At 39.4% G+C, this 17,524-nt stretch overlaps 1 protein-coding gene across 1 annotated transcript in view; it reads right to left on the bottom strand.

Moving 5' to 3' along the window:
- The window catches only part of PRKG1 (protein kinase cGMP-dependent 1), a 1,533,271-nt gene extending 1,516,125 nt beyond the window's left edge, over positions 1-17,146 (bottom strand). Inside the window, exon 1 of the mRNA XM_030203098.1 lies at positions 16,506-17,146. Coding sequence (XP_030058958.1) covers positions 16,506-16,777 — 272 coding nt within the window. The 5' untranslated portion in view covers positions 16,778-17,146. The remainder of the gene's footprint in view (positions 1-16,505) is intronic.
- Between the last annotated feature and the right edge of the window lie 378 nt (positions 17,147-17,524).

Below are 17,524 nucleotides of genomic sequence, written 5' to 3'. Positions count from 1 at the left end.
ACAATACTCTCTTAATTCTAGTTTGGAAATTAATTCTCAGATTACCCAGGTAGTAAAATTGGTTTTCTGTAAATTATGGTTGCTCCATCAAATTTGGAACTATTTTTTCTTAGATGATGAACAAAAAATTTGCAAGCTATTTATATTATCATGCCTAGATTATTATAATATTCTAAATGAAGGATTGATTCAGAAATTCTTACTGAGAATTCAATTGCTGCAAAATGTTGCTGCAAAGTTCATCCTGTTTAACTCAAAATTTGGCAGAGTTACCTCCTATTGAAACTAGAATAAAGTTTAAAGTTTTATGTGTGTCTTTTAAAGTTTTATATGGGTTGAGCCCTTGTTACTTGGCATCCTACTTGAAGTTAAAAACTTTGGCTTGTTCTTTCTGCTATTTATTTATTCATTCACTCATTCATTCATTCAATCATTCACATTGCTTGCTATAATCACAATTTGTCTAAGAAAGTGACTAAGTGGTTTACAATTCTTAAAAAAACAGTGTAGTGGGTTTGAGAAACAAAAGGGAGGGGAGACACAATTAAGATGTAGTGTGAAAGGCTTCTGTAAATAGGAGAGTTTTGAGTTGTGACAAACTTTGGATAAGAGAACTCTAGGCAGATGTGTGGTGGAAGCGAGTTCCAGACAGAAGGCCCTTGAAAACTAAAGCTGTCCTTTCTTGAGACAAATAGATGAAAAGGGGGAAAAGAGAGAATAGGAGGAGCAAAGGGAATAAGAAGGCTGTAAGGGGTGAGAAGAAAGATATGGGGGGGAGCAGAAGGAAAATGGGATTGAAGACAAGACAAAGCTGCTTGAAGTTAATCTGATAAAAGACAGGAAGCCAGTGCTCAGCACAAAGGAGAGGGATGACATGGTCGAAATGGTGTCCTGAGTGAAGAACCTTAACAGCGGTGGATTGGACAAGCTAGAGACGCTTCAGGGAATAAAGAGGAAGACCTGCAAAGAGAGAATTACAGTAGTCTATGTGAGAGACAACGAGTGAGAGAAGTAGAGTATGCAGAAGAGAGGAATTAAGAAAAGGGCGAATGGGGCAGATATGCCGATGAGGAAAAAATGAGGAGCAAACGACTGAGTCAATTTGAGGTTTTGAAAGAAAAATGAGAGTCAAAAATAAAATCAAGAATCTTAATAGTGTCCAGTATGGGAGGGGATGACCATCAAGAATTGGAGGAGAAGGCAAAGGAGATGAAGAGAGAGAGAAAGAGATGGTGTCACATTTTGATGAATCAAGGAATAGGTGATTTCCTCTAAGCCAGGAGGAGACCTTTGATAGACAGGAATTAATAGTGAACTGGAATGTAGTAGAGTGAGTTGAATGGCAGAGAATTTGGATATTATCATTGTAGTTAAATGGGATTCTGTTCTAGAATAAGTGTGAAGAGGGAAGCAAGGAAGAGGTTGAAGAGAGTGGGGGGCAAGAATAGATCCTTGTGGAAAACCAGAAAGTAGTGAGTACACTGGAGAGTAGGAGTTATTATGAAATCATTGAAACATGCAACTTGATACAGAACCATACAAGGACCGTTCCCCAAATGCCTAAGGAATGAAGATAAGAAAGGAGAAGGTGGTGAGAAACAATATTAAATGTAGAAGAGAGATCAAGAGAAATGACTATGATTGAATATAGTTGATCAAGGGAGGTATAGATACAATCAGTAAAAGCTATGAAAAATGTCTCAGTACTATGGGAGCGGCAAAAGCCAGATTGATAGTGGTGAAGGGTATGGGTTTTTCTAGGAAGGAGTCTAGTTGCTGAAGGATGAATTTTCCATGATTTTTGAGAAGGTAGGTTAGAGATAGGACAGAAGTTAGCTGGGAGAGAACGGTCAACGTCAGGTTTCTTAAGAAGAGGAAGTACCAAGGCATGTTTCCATGGGTCAGTGACTTGCCCAGAAGACAGACTATTGCTAAAAAGAGGGAGAAGAAGCAGGGAGATAGAGGAAAAAAGTTGGTGAACAAGCCATTCAAGCCAGGGATCAGCTGGAGAGGAAGAAAGATTAAGGGATTTTACTGTAGGTGATAGGGTAGTGGACATAGGAAGGTTAAAACAGTTTCTGACATAAAACTGACAAAAAAAACTGTCAGAATTAGACTCTTATCTAGGAAATATTTCTGGTTGATTTATCACAGCAGAAAGTTTGGCTCAAAAATATTGCTTCTTCTCTGTGATTTTACAGTTATAGATGATCTTTATAACTATTACAATCAGTTGCCCTCTTAGACTGTTGCCAGGCCTATTCCAGCAATCCATCTTTATGTTTGAGGTCATCATGCTCAGATGTAAATCAAGGTGCTCACTTACGACACGTACAATGATATCTAAACTATCAGTCAGCACAGCTTACTATTCATCAACTAGATCTTTCTCAGATTTGTCCTGTAGAAAAGACTAGCACAGCTTTTAATTCAATAGTACACAAATGACTTCAATGATTGCTGTGGTATATCTAAAGTTTTATTGAAAACTGTGGCATATCCCAAAGGAAGTTGGTAAATTGCTGAAAAATGGCCAGTACCATTGACAGTGTGTGCTGGTTTGAAGAACATTGAGCTGTGTACTGTTGAGATGTGGCTAGTGATGTAAAGCTTTTGTGCAGCATTCATAAGAACAGTCAACATCTTATGAAAAAAAAAAAGGATCAAATACCTTTCTCTTTCCCTCATAATCTCACTCTTGGAATTGTGGAGAAACAGCATGAATTATAATGCAATTACAGAACCTCTTGGACTATCTATAACTATTATCCAGGAACATCATCAGGATTCATAAACAGTTGATCTGCTAGCCTGGTAAGGTTTGGATCACTAGAGTTAGGTTGCAGAGGTTCTTATGCTCAACCGCACATTGATAAACATTTTACCTATAAATAGTAGTTGCAAATTCAGAAGTGCAGGCACGCTTCATGACAGCAATATCCATCCTGCTAGTCACACCCACACCTGTAGCCCACATCCACTTCGGCAGTTACACTTTCGACTTATTATTATATGCAATAACTGCTGGGCTTCAAACAACAATATAATCTGATATAAATTGATTTAATATAACTTGATCTTAACTTTGTTATCAGGAGATACAAAATTCTCAGTCACAATCAATTGTTTGCAAAATATGCAATTACCACATTTAAAATGACCAGATTTCTTGTTTATAACTTCTGGAGCAACAAAGGCCCTCTTTTTAAAAATTGATGCATTTTTAATATGTTTTTAGCATTCTGGGGGCATTTTTTAAGCCATAATGTCATCAGTGACATTTTCAGCAAGAAACATGGTGTTTTTAACAGCAGCATCTCTAGAAGGACTCAGAATTCAATTTGCCACACTGCTATATGCTGGGAAAACTGCTTTTCAGGTAAAAACACTCTCCCCAATATTCAAAAGCATTTAATCAGCCAGGACTGGCACCTAGCCAGTTAAATGCTCCATAACCAGCTATCCGTGAATTTTCAGTGGGACATGGCCTACCATGACCCGCTGAAAATTCGCAGTTAACAGCTAGAGGACATCTGGTTATATCGCGTGATATAACCATCTATCCGCTGATTTTCAGCACAAGTTTGGTGGCCATATTTGGCCATATGAATACCAGGCCTATCTTTGGCCGGTTCAAACTGGCCAGTGCTGAATATTGGGCTTGGCCAGTGCTGTTTGAACCGGCCAAAAATAAACTAGATATTCAATGCCGGTCACTGGAAATGGCCCAGCATTGAATATCCGGTCTCAGCACGCTAACTCCCTCAGTCTGAATATTTGGCCCACTGTTTTTTTTAATTGTTTTTTTAGTCATGTTTGTGTTTTACTTTTACTTTGTTTTAAGGGCTGTTTTAAGCTAAAAACTCAGTATTTTAAAAAACGTTTGATAGTTTTGTGGTGCTCGGAACATGTAGACTTGCAAAATGTGGTTGTTGGAGGCTATTAGTTAAAGATGATTTTTTTTTCTTATTATGCACCATTCAGCTGCTTAATGTATCTGTAGAGCAGTGCTACAGAACCATAGCTTGAGTGTGAACACTAACCACTTACTAATGTAAAGTCATAACCTCACCAAGCTTGAATTCCGTGAGGTTATAATTTTACAGAAGCAGTCTTGATAGGCAACGATAAAGTTTGAAGGATAAGACATTGTAGCTTTTTTGACCTCTGACAATATTGTGTGACATTTTTCTGCTACTACAGCCCATGTGGACTTCTCTCCAGTGTTTATAGTGAGTATAGGAGATGAAACTGGAAGTAATGCTCCTTTGTTTTAGAGTTGAGACTGCGCTAACAGGCACTACAAAAACTCAGGCAGATGGCAGCATATGATGGCAACAACTGTGGCAAAGGTTAGAGGCTGATAGAGACATGCTAGCAGATTGTCAGAGGAGGTACTGAAAGGAACATTTTCAAGCCAGCAGTAGAGTCCCATAATTTAGAATTAAGAAAATGGGACAAATTACACTGGAAGGTGGATGTGACACTGTGATACGGGTTTTAACGTTCTGTCTTGTTTGCTATAAGGTCTTTTTCAAGACCATCACCATCAGTTCCCCTGTGGAATTTCTTCTGACCGGAAGGCCTGTGGCCGAAACACAGATCTGTGTTGAGTCTACAATAAAGATTTTTTAATTTGATTCTGTTGTTCTGGTCTCTTGAGACATTGGTCCACTAAGGCAGGCTGACAGAAAGAATCATATCCATGACCACTCGTCAAAGAGCATGGTGGATCCAATGCAATGAATTAATGCATCAGCAAGATAAGGGATGTGGAGAAGACCTTGTTGGCAGCTCTGAAAACCTGTTAGTGCTGAGCTTGTTGACTGGAATGCTGCTGCAGACTGGCAGATGAGGGTTAGAGCAATGATAATTAAAGGGTCCTTTTACTGAAAAGTGTGTTAAGCACTTACCCCTTCTTATAGACTTGTGCACACAATTTGATGCTTAGCACGCAAGTTATAGAATAGTGCCAGTTGCATGTATAACTTAATTGTTAAATTAGCTGCTAACTGGCAATAATTGGATATAATGGTGTTAATTGATGCTAAGTGGCACTAATTTTGTAGTTACATGTATAACTGCCCTTAGTCGATACTCTACCAATTGAATAAACAAAATCCATAGCGCACAACTGCAAGGGGGCAGGGGCATGGAAGGGTCAGAAGCATGGCTAGTACTTATGCACCAAGTTATAGGACACTATCAGTTACTCACCTAACTGACAGCAGTTAGGTGCAAGCATTTACATTAGCCACTGAGGTAGTGGAAGTGCATGTGCATAATTGCCGATATAGAATTTGCACTTAGCATGCAACATTCTGGCACCTAACTTTAGGTGTTCAGTAGAGAACTATCTCCTTAGAGGTGAATTCTATATATGTTGCCCAAAAATGGCGCACGCCAATGCTGGAACTAATGCCAGCACCCATGTTGAGCCAGAGGGAGCTCCAGATTAGTATATGATAAGCCCACAATGGACTTATCGTCACTTTGGAAAAGGGCCCCATAGTAACATAGTAAATTACAATGGTTCCCGGCGCTAAGTGCTATTCTATAAACAGTACCTAACTTTAAGTGCCATTTACAGAATAGTGCTAAGCGTTATTTTTAGATGCCATTTACAGAATTTAGTTCAATGGGGCAAAAACTAGCCCTATTTTGTATAGGCGCATGTGTTATTGCATGAAACTGCATGGATAACATCCCTGTTACACCCATAACCTATAGAATGCCATAGGTTATCTTCACCCAGCTAAGTTTACAGCTGGTGTTCCGGGGGGGGGGGGGGGGGGTACCTAAATGTAAGACATGGCAATGCCTGATTATGCCTGTATTCTATAGTGGAATCAGGGCAACTAAGGGGAGGTGTCCACTTATAGAATTGCCCCTTTAATATACACTTAATGATTTTTTTCTGTGGTAAGTATCTGAGGACTCTAGGCATAGGCCCAACAGTTACCACACAGGCTTTGCAGTTACCATGCATTATTTTTGGCTATTAGCACATGATAACATTTTTACTTCACTCGTAAGATGGGGGCACAGTTCTTTAACTGTCTGACAAATCTTCTACAGATGTGAATAAATTCAGATTATACAGCAGCCAAGAACATCACCAGTGCAGAATGGTCTATTAACTACCAAAAACGCTGACTATCAAATACAATTCATCATAAAATCACTTTAAATTTTAATTCCACATAATTAGAATACAAAACCACTTTTATTTTGTATTAATCTGCTACTAGTTGTTAAAACCCATGCCATGCATGACATCAGCACAAATGACTTCACTTCCTCAGTCCCTTGAGGATCCATGTGCTAATGGTCACAGGTAGAAATGAATGAAAGATTTTTTTTTTACAGGAAGTCTGACTGGCATTAAGGGAGATATTGATTTTGCAAATTGAGCTCAATTACGTATGATCTCACAAGTATTCCTTCTATGCTAGTCCCAGCACAAGGAACAGCCTTTTTCCTACATAAACAAATCTACTCAGGAGAAATGAGTCTAATCTGTTGATTAGATAAGAAAGTAATTTTTTAACAAGTGAGATCTTGGCTCTCTAAACTGTAAAATGACTAGCCTTGGTAGAAAAAAAAAAGTGTATGAAATGTAACTGTCCCCTGGGTGAGTTTTACTGAATCTTCTAAAGAATTTGTTTTACACCTTAACCCCACTGCCATCTGGTGGCAAATACTACTGCATTCTTATTCATTCTTATGATTTGAATTTCTCAAATTATTTAATTAATATATCAAAATATAACTAATTATATTCAAAATATAATGTTGTAATATTAATCCTAGCCCACATTCCTTAGAGAGGTAAAAATATTATTAGCAAATTTCTAACAAAAGCAAGATAAAAACTAAACAATCTCCAACAATTCAGAGCACAATTCTCAGACCTGTTGACAAAAATTACAATTACAGTATCACCCCCAAATTTTACCATCAACAATGCAATTAAAGAAACCTAATCCAAGAAGTTCTCCAAGAGTTTTTAAAAACCATCACACATCCCTCAGACTATCTCAATATTTTCCCATCTGGGGGATATTCCTCCCCTAGTTTGTTTGGAGGAGAATTAAGGCTGTCCCCCTTTGAGTAGGTCTCAGTTGAAAGCAGGGTACCACTGCTTGGTATAATATTAAGAGTCAAAGAAGGACACAGCATCCATAACTGCAAGAACAAGAAGTTACTAATCACAAATACATTGTAATGCATTTCATTTTTATGTTCTTAAAAATGTACATTAACTTAGACACCCCAAATTTAAGCACTCAGCTAATATCCTATAACAGCACATTTGTAAACCAAATCTATTATTGAATTGGGATGGGGTATATGTCCTTCCATGGAGGGGAGGGGAGTGACTGAGCAAGTACCTTCATTTACATATGATTTGCATAGACAGATGAACAGTGTACATTCCTTATAATTTGGACCTGAAAAGTGAGACAAGGTCCTGTTAGGCCAACAGGAGGAAAACTATTCTTCCCAGGACTTTAGGACACACAGGGGGATAGACTGTTGTAGAGTTGTAAACTCACCCTGACCTTAAGGAGAGAGCTGAGTCAGGACCCTATGGTTGGTGGGACTACACAGTTAAAGACTGTTCTCTTCCTTAAAAAAACATGAGAGAGAGTATCAAGGACTGCTGTGGCGGATCATGGATGGACCTCTTTTTGGATTACTGTTTTGCTTGAGTTTTATGCTTTGGGAGTTTTGCCAAGGGTCATGAACCTACTTTGGCCATGGGTTATCATATTGCATGGAATTTATGGATTCTTGGACCACATCTTTGGGCGGGCAGTGCACTATGTGAGTGAGCGGTGCGTGACAGGAATACTCTCCACCTGACATTCAAAAGTTTTTAACTGGCCAGGAATGGCACTTGGCCAGTTAAATACCCTCAAGCTGGCTATCCACTGATATGCAACGGGAGATAGCTGGCTATCTCCTGCTGAATATCTTGGTCACCGGCTATGTCACGTGACATAACTGGTTACTGATGATTTTTAGCTGCTGGCTGGTTAAGTTTAGCAACCAGATAGACCGGCATAAATAGCATGTGTATCTTTGGCCACTAGAACCTAGCTGGTCAGCTGATAAATATCAGCTTAACCAGCTATGTTAGCAGCACCAACCCCCCCCCCCCCCCCCGAAATTCAATGATGTTGGCCGGATAAGACCCCGGCATTGCATTTCCAGGTTCACTGGCGACAGTGGGAGTTAGCCGGTCTAACTCCCGTTGTCTCAATACCAGGGCCTATGTACTTAGTAACTTTTATGACCTGGTGAGTATGAGGCCTTGTGCCCCGACTGAGCACGGCGAAGATGAAGGCATGGCACTCGATCAGGCAGCCAGACAACCCCTAGCTTCACCTGGGGAGCGACCACCGTTCCCTGGGAGTTGAGCCCCCAGGTGCAGGCGGCCACCAGGACTTCTGGAACCAGTGGGGTTGCACAACCGCTGACCAGGCTGGCAGGCAGGCAGACACAGTCCAGGAGCAAAGAGTCAGTGAAGCAGCAAAACAGAGAGCAATCCGAAAGTCTGGGCAGGCAGCAACACAACGCGAGGTCAGTAAACAATCCAAGGTCAGGAACACAGGAAAACACTGGAACAGATGAAGACCACAACATCTAAGCGAATAGAAGCCGAAGCATGGAAGGACTGGAAACAGGGCTTTAAATAGAGCAGGAATTAGGCTCAACCATGAGCAGCTGTTCCAAGATGGCTGCCCCCATCAGCAGAGGTGCCTACATCCAAATATGGGCTTCCTTCCTGACCTCGTTACTCCAAGATGGCTGCCCCCTCCTGAGCTAGCCAAGATGGCTGCTGTCCATGATCCAACCCGGATGACGGCTGCTAGGTTAGGAAACAGAAACCAACCCATCCTGGAGAAGTGTAGCAGAGCGTAACAGTAACGCACCCAGCTTATGTCTATGGCTGGTGTAAATGGTCATACCTAAATGCTGCAGTTACATGCATAAATGTGGATATTCTATAAAACACGCAATTGCCCTGCCCATGCCCCTCCCATGGGAACACTCCCTTTCCAGTTACACATTAGAAAACTAACACTTAAGGAGCATTTTCAAAACAGCTCATAGCCATAATCAACAGGAAAAGCATCTAGATTTCCTGTTTGATTATGACTGTGAGATGGATGTTTTCGCACTGAAAATGTCCACAATGAATAGCCATTTTCCAAAATGAAACATCCAACTTTTCAATGACAAAAAAAACAGGGACATGAATGCCTATCTGGCATCATTTTCAAAAATATGGCCACAGATATATCCCTGTAAAACAGAGGAGTAGCCTAATAGCTAGTACAGTGGACTGTAAACCAAGGGACACACATTCAAACTCCATTATAAAACTTTTTTTGGTAAATGTGACCCCTCCAGGATATGAAAAATACCTACTGTCAATAGCCTTCAGGCTTGCAGGTTTCTTACATATTTAGGTATAGTAGGTATTTTTCTATTTCTGGAAGGCTTATAATTATTAAAAAAAAATAAGTTGAACTTGAACCTGGGTCCTTTGGTTTACAGTCTACTACACTAACCACTAGTCTATTCCTCTGACCTGTTAGTAGCTTTCTTCAGAATGGCCATAATACCTGCAGCCCTTATACAGCCTGGTTTTCCTTTCCAGTCTGACTTTCAGAGGAGAGGGAGGGAGCCAGCCAGCCTTAATCCCTCCAGTGGTCAGCTGCTCAATTAGAGCAAATTTGTATAACGTGGATATGACTGAAACAGGTCTAGATAAAAATGTCCTTTTTTAGACATGAATGTTTCTTCCCATTCAAAATTCCCGTTTGATGTCCTACTTTTCAGCCCTCTCTAGTCCCTCCCAAAACACACCCACAACATGCCCCCTTGCTATTTGGATGAACTGCAGTGTGAAACGTCCAAATTCTGACTTCCCCAAATCATGATTTGGATGTTTTTAGCAGATGGATGTTTTTTTTTTTTAGGAATTTTAAATGAGCACCTTAGGCGCCTAGTAATAGAATAGTTCCTACGTGTAACTGTCGTTCTGCTCCCATTTTGATGCTCACATACTGTTATCTGTCACCTTGGGGCCTACGGTTAGGCACCTAGGGGGAGATTCTATATATGGCACCTAAACATTGGCGTGGAAATCAGTGCTGGCTAAGCGTATTCTATAACCGGTATCTAGATTTAGGCGCAGTATATAGAATACACTTAGTTAATATCTCAGCGCCTAAAACTACGCGCATCCATTTACACCAACAAAAATGTGGTGTAAATCCTGGCATGTAGATTTAGACGCACTGGGCCATATTCTAGAACTATGCGCATAAATTTCAGAACGCCGACAAATGCCCATTTCCCCACCCATAGCCATGCCCCTTTTTTCCTGCACACATTAGAAGTTAGGCGCATTGCATTACAGAATGCGCTTAATGAGTTGTGCCTGTAAATTCTAATGATTGCCAATTAGTGCTCATTATTGCTTGTTAAGAGCTGTTATCAACATGGATTAGCTTGTTAAGCCAATTAAGTTATGTGCATTGTTATAGAATACATTTGGATTTCAGCGCAGGTCTCTAAGCATGCTACATAGAATCCGGGGGCTAATATAGAGTTACTCCCATATGCATTAGTAGTGAGAGAGGCCTAGATTGTGAAGTAGAAGCGTATTCTATAAAGCGTTATTTTACAGAATTATTCTAAGGTACAGATATGAGATACACTACTGTTATGAAATTTATTTGTTCTACTCTCCTCAGTAATTAGGAAGAGAATACCAGGACAGAACTGGCCTTAATGACATAAATGGCATCTGAGTTTACAACTTTAATTTCAAATATGACACCTTACCTATCTGTATTTACACAAATATTGTGAGCATTGCACAAGGTTTTTAAAAGCAAAATTAGTAGATACTTTGAAAGAGAAATGTGACTTGTTCTGAGTTCTACTCCTTCTTTTTAGGGCAAAAAATGAGATGTATATATTTTTTCTTCTGTGGTTTATATTGCAATAAAAGGTATTGTGACCACACCTCAATCACTCCCTCAATCCATGCTTCTGTTCTTCAGCCAGGACTTAAGCTTTCAATGGGTTACAGATTAGGTAAGGCTGACAGAAGCCGGCTGGGTTTTAAAATGGATTGACAGAGTGGCACTCACCCCTAATTCCACTCATAAACAGAGGGAACAACGCTCCCAAAATCTTTAAAACCTGATATCCCCTTAAGAATAACAGAATCCAAAGAGGCAGTGCTGAGATGAAAATCATTTAATAGTCAACTAAATTATCAAGGTCTACCTTGCTATTTATAATCCATATCTAGACATATTTAAAAAGAACCAAAGAACAGTAAAGTTTAGGAGTGTGCTACAGTTTAGTTATTGTAAGGGAAACATTAAGGCAGTTTTCTTTCTCTATAAAATATGTATCTGCTTCTTAAGTATCAGGAACAGTAGACAATGCATGATAGGGAGAATTATACTGTACTTATATGTTCCCTTGTTTAGAAATGTTTATTGCCATAGATAAATTTATTCAGAAAGTAAAACAGAACCTCAGTAAACAGTTCAGTACAAGAGATTTAAAAATGTGTTTTCTGGTTCCAGTTTAAAGAACTTCATCTATCCTCAGCTACATTATTCTTATCTAAGACTGTATTTGATTAGTCACTCTAATACTGTAAAATGAAAGGCTGTGACTGGCATTTTAGTGGGACTATCTGTATATGTTACACCTCCCATAACAAGTCTAGGATGATGTCAATTACTACATCAACCGATATCAGAAAACCAGCTACAGTGCTTAAAAAGATTCACAATGATGCAGACAGACCTTTCCAGTACGTGCTTCATTACAGCGCAAAATTATATTGGATTATGAATAGACAAGTAAAATATGAAGGGACATATTTGTCAACATTAAGTACATTTCTGATTCAAGGTGTAGTTGGCATCTTAAAATAGTTACCTGTAAATATAATTAAATAATTTAAGATTTATATCTAATGTATATCTATATATAGAGATATATACACACACATATATATCTACACAAATCATACCTCCTTTGTAATCTGAACCAAATGTTCAAAACAAAGTGATACTGTAAACAATATTCTTCAAAAACCAATTCCAATGAATATCACAAATATTTCCATATCATTTCATGATGGTATCTGTATCAAAAATCAATAAAAGAAATTAAACTTTAAAAAATATTCTTTAGTTAATGGAGACAAGTATCTTTTGAGTTCTGGGGTAATCGTATATGAGGCAAACGGCTAGCTCCCAATATACAGAGACTTCTTCTATTGTCTTCCAAACTCATAATCATCTACCCAGAAACTACTCATATGCATCACTGAATACATGACACAAAAACAAGCATAAGAGAGCAGAGGGGTATAAATGGAATGAATAATTGCTTGATGAAACCCCCAACGCAGAGCTGTTACTGGCTCGAAACGAGACTGTGTTGGTTGGTTCTAACAAATAATATAAGCAGCTGACATGATCAGATAAGTGCTGATATGTTAAAGCTTTCTGTGTACTCATTGCTGCAAAAATTGTTTTTTAAATGATATATTTAGTGAAGTACATGAGGGGTTTCTGGGTAGATGATTATAATTTTGGAAGGTAAATGAGGAAGTCTCTGTATACTGGGAGCTAGCCTTTCGCCTCATATATGACTACCTCATATTAACACAACTCAAAAGATACTTCTCTCCATTGAGTAAAGAAAATTCCTTTATAACCCGTGCATTCTATGACACTGTTCTATCTAGTTCCATATAGCTAATTTTGATTATATGGTTGCTTGGTACTTCATAACCAAGAGTCAGTTTTTAAACAGTATTATTTATAAGTATTGCTACAAGGCTCACAAATTCTGTATGGATTCCTGTCAGTGTGGTCCAGAACTACTGGATAAAACAAGGGCAAGAAGAGGTCTAACACAGCATATGGGACACATGTAATCAAAGTGACATCATACTGTTAATAGTTATTTCTATGGTCTGCCTCATGTCTCCATATTATAGAAAAGAACCATTTGTCCTCCATATGAGCATCAATTATTTAGCAACCACTGTAGAAACAGCAGTTGTAAAGGGAGAAGGGGGCATTTCTCTTAACCTGGAGAAGGGGTCCCCTTTCCCATCTAGATTTTAGGTTTCTTCCTAATGGACCATCTGTCACAGTTACAGAATATCAGAACTTCAATTATAGATTCATGTTCCATTCTGTTTACGGGCATGAGAGAGTGTATTGTGTGTGTGTGTGTGTGTGTGTGTGTGTGTGTGTGTGTGTGTGTGTGTGTATAGTGAGATCTTTGTTTTATTCTCTTATAAAATAAAAATAGTAACTTTTGAAATTCACATGCAGGAAATAAGTAGAAAAAGATTTTCTACAACATAAAACTTTAGAACACATAAAGATTTAAAATGTACATTTGATCTGAAAATAAACCACATCATATCTTTATCTGTCTGACTTTGATGTTGATATTTAGTTTGTTTTCCATAAACAGATCCAGTCTGAAAATTAATCCAAAGAGTCATACAGAAATCAAAATAATAATAATTTGCAGACTATTAAAGTCTAAATAAGGGACAATAGAAGCATGTGTAAACTATTTAGCTGTAGTTATGAAAGGATTTGAAATACAAACTTCATTACATGCATTGCTGCTATATCACTTGGCCCATTTAGACAATGAAACTTTAAAATTTCCACTATAGACTGTTATTGTTTTCCTCTTAAATGCTGGATAAAGCTTTGTGGTTCCCACCTTAGACCACTTGAATGTGTGGAAATAATATATAAAGTGACGCTTGTTTGATTGGACTAACTTTACATTTCTTACCTACCTCCAGGAAGTTACACTCCATTATTTAGGTAGAAACAAAAAGGCTGAAACTCCTGGAAGCTAGCTGAGAAATATTTGAAGTTAGTCCAATAAAAAGATATCATATTCTATTTTTTTTATTGGTTTGGTGATCTTTATTTCCAGGCCTCTTCAACATACACTTTCCAAATCAGTGTGATTCTTACAGGAATAAGCACTGCAGCATTAACAGCAGTCAGTGGCATAGACACTGAGGGAACATTATTATATAGCCTTCCCACTTAATAAAACTGTCTTGTACGGTCCCAATAAAACCATCAGACCCAAGAATACTTTGTCCTGAGCTAGTGAAACCAAAATAAGCAAGGATTTAAAGCAGAAGTCAGAAATGTTAAGGACACACCCCCTACCTCTTTGTTTATTAACTTAAAACTCTTGTACAACACTCCTCAGGAATTTTCAGAGCTGGATTCTCTGTGGGTTTTTTTTTTTTATTGAAATACTAGCATTGATCACAACAAAGAAATAATACATTGAACACAACTCGGAGAAAAAGAGAAGCTAAACAGATTAAAAAAAAAAAAAAAAAAAAAAAAAACGACAAAATACATTGTCATTCAAAAAACCTGCCATGTCTTACCAATTTAACCCCCACTTTAACTAACTTCTTTATCAGAATTCTCTCGAGCTGAACAGATCCAAAGAACACATAACTTACATTAGTATGAGACACAAGGAAATCTAACGAAAAAAAGGAAGCTCCAAGGGCAAAGGTACAGGCAGGGCTGGAATCTACTCTTGACGCACACCCACTTCTTCAGGGCTGTTACTTTAAATCGCTCGGCGCATCCCCCATCACTTCTCCTACGAGATCCATATATTACATCTGTCAAAACTGTTTAAAACTGTAATGAACCGGCATGCTAAACATAAACTGTATGGTTTCCATTATAAAGCTCAAGTCATATAACTGAATGGAAAAAATTGAGCCTGTGTCTTATACAGCAGGAAGAAAAGGTTAGAGGCTACATTTTCAAAAAGCATAGCAAAGAAAATATGCAATCTCGAATAAGTACTCCAGCCCACACCTTAACTTTCCCTTTTAGCTTTCTCAGACCAGCTAAGGCGTATTTTCCATTGACTTGTCTAACAAGTCTCAATTCATCAAACACCTTTGCACAATAAAACAAAGTTTGCATTTTAACTCATAAATGAGTGACTATGCATTTAAGATGGGCTCATTCCAAATCCCTAGAGTTATAGCAAAACCCGCTTTAAATAAGTGTACGACAAATCACGTGACAATAGAGCAGCAACGTGACCTCTCTTGGCAGCCTGAAGAGGAGCAATCCAAAAAATCCTGTTCTTTCTTAAAGGGACAGGCACCTCTTATCTATGACCGAGGTGAACAGTAGTCTAGAATTCACATCAAGGGCATCCGCTTTACTCCCACAAAGGATGAAGTGGCTACTTCAGATGGAATGCAACTAAATTAAAACGTTACACAAACCATGCAAGCTTTGCCAGTGAGTTAACTTTTGTAACAACTGTGTACTATTTAAACACCCAGCCCGCATTCCGGCTATTTTCTGAATGGCTGTTCGCATACAGCTCTTTCTTCTTATAGAATTGTGTTTGGGTGGGGGGAGGTTGAATCTGAAACAACAGAGCTCTGGCTGTTTCACGGTCTGGAGCTGGCTTGGCACTAAAAGTTACCCTGTTATAATACATGCACAGAGCAGCAGTGATCTGCAAACTAATTCTGTCGAGGTGTTCTTCAACCAGGAGGAGAGCAGGTCCGTCCAAGAGAAAAGTGTCCACTCACCTCTTGATTCAGTGTCTAATAAATCTTATCCTCATGGAAACTGCTAGGCAGTGTTTACCACAATTAGCACAAAAAAAAAAGATTTTGTTTATAGTTTCTGAAGGGCAAGGATTTTTTTTTAAAGCTTTTGAAGTAGCACTTTGCATCTGATCGTTTAAACATGGGGAACAGAATGGGTGAATTAAAAAAAAGCGAGAGAGAAACGTATAGATTTGGGCCTAATGGGAGATTAAATATCCTTCAACATGCATATTCCGTTCTGTGCTCGCAGCTTCTAAAAGCCAATAATGGCCTGGCCTTCCTCTCTTTAATTTCCAAAGGGGCTTTAATGACGGTTCTGATCGATGCTGCTCCTCTCTGTCTGGGGCTCAGTTACAGCCCCTTAAAGCCACAGCAAATGTAACTACGCGAAGAGGCAGTCAAGATCACGGTGAGCTTTTGTCTCAGGAAGTAATTGGCGAGCAAGATAAACTTTTTTTCCCCCCTTTTAAGGTCCCAGTTCTGTGGGAAGCGCTGTCTGTTCTCAGCCACAGCAATCTGAGAATGCACTTGATAAGAGATATCCAAACGCCCCCTCCCCCTGACCTGCTAGACATGATTTATAAAATATTATTGCAACCCTGCATCTGAAACAGCTTATATTAGAAAACAAGCTTCTTCCTGACAGGAAAGTGCACTATCCCCGTCCCGCTTCCTTTCCCCCTCCCCTTTTATGAATCGAGATTACCATTTTCTTCCTGATCCAACCAGGCGAAAAGTGAGAGTTCTTTTCATGCTTTTTTTTAGTTCACATGTGCCTTCTATAAAAGCGTCCTACCTTTCAGATTTGGTGAATTTTCTAAACGGCTGCCTGGTCAGGTCGTGGTAAGACCTGTAGCTCTGGGGTTCGGCTGAGATGCCTTGGGCTCTGGTGGTCCTGGGTCCAATCTGGGTGGTGCTGGGCACTGGCAGGACTGACTGATACTTATGTAGTTTTCTTTTCAGTTCCTGGATTTCCTCCTCTTTCTCAGACAACCGATTCTCCAGCTCTTTAATCCTTTCTTCCTTCAGCATCAAAATCTTGGCAAAGTCCTCTTCCAGTTCGCTCATTTTGTGCCCTCCACTAACTCTGGTAGCCCGCAGCAGCGAAACAGGAACGAGGAGTGAATGAAGCGTCCCTGAGTACTGACAGGGATCTGGCACTAATGCGTGCTGATGAGGTTTCTTCGATTCACTTAGGCTGAATGGGCTGAAAACCGAGGCAGGATCAGGATGAGAGAGGTCTAAAAGCAGTGCTGGAGAGAGAGAGTGTGTGTGTGTGCTAAAGCCAGAGTTTCTCCTGGGAATGGGTGATTATCTTTCACTGAGAAACCAATTAGAGCTGCCTTTCCTCCCCTGAGACCCCCAAAATCACTCCATCAAAAAAGAGCCCACCCCTGAAATCTGGGCTTGTAAATGTTTGCTCAGAGCAGCTCATAACAATCATCATGCAGCTGTAAGTGGTACAAAAGAAAGAGGGGAAAGCATTCTGCCACTGTCCAAGAGTTGATCCTTGAAATAGCAGCAATTACCATGTGATCGGACCAGTGACGCAGCCCTCTTTAACTGGATCCTAAAACTTAGGATTTAAAAAAAATAAAAGGAGCACTTCATGAATTCGAACCAGCCCTGAGGTAATGGCTAATGTGTGTCTGTCTCCAGTTCGTTAGTGTACATGTGTCTGTCTGCTAATGCAGGGAGAGAGGGAAGGTGGGGAGGTCTCTTTTGCAGTCCTTGCTGTCTTGCACTTTGCTCTGTGGATTTCCAGGGACGGACTGCGAATGCTTCACTAGAAAGAGAAGGCTCCAGGGCATCTAG

Source organism: Microcaecilia unicolor, chromosome 5 (genome assembly GCF_901765095.1).
Source record: "Microcaecilia unicolor chromosome 5, aMicUni1.1, whole genome shotgun sequence".
NCBI lineage: Eukaryota > Metazoa > Chordata > Amphibia > Gymnophiona > Siphonopidae > Microcaecilia > Microcaecilia unicolor.
This window is presented reverse-complemented; position numbering and strand designations above follow the sequence as displayed.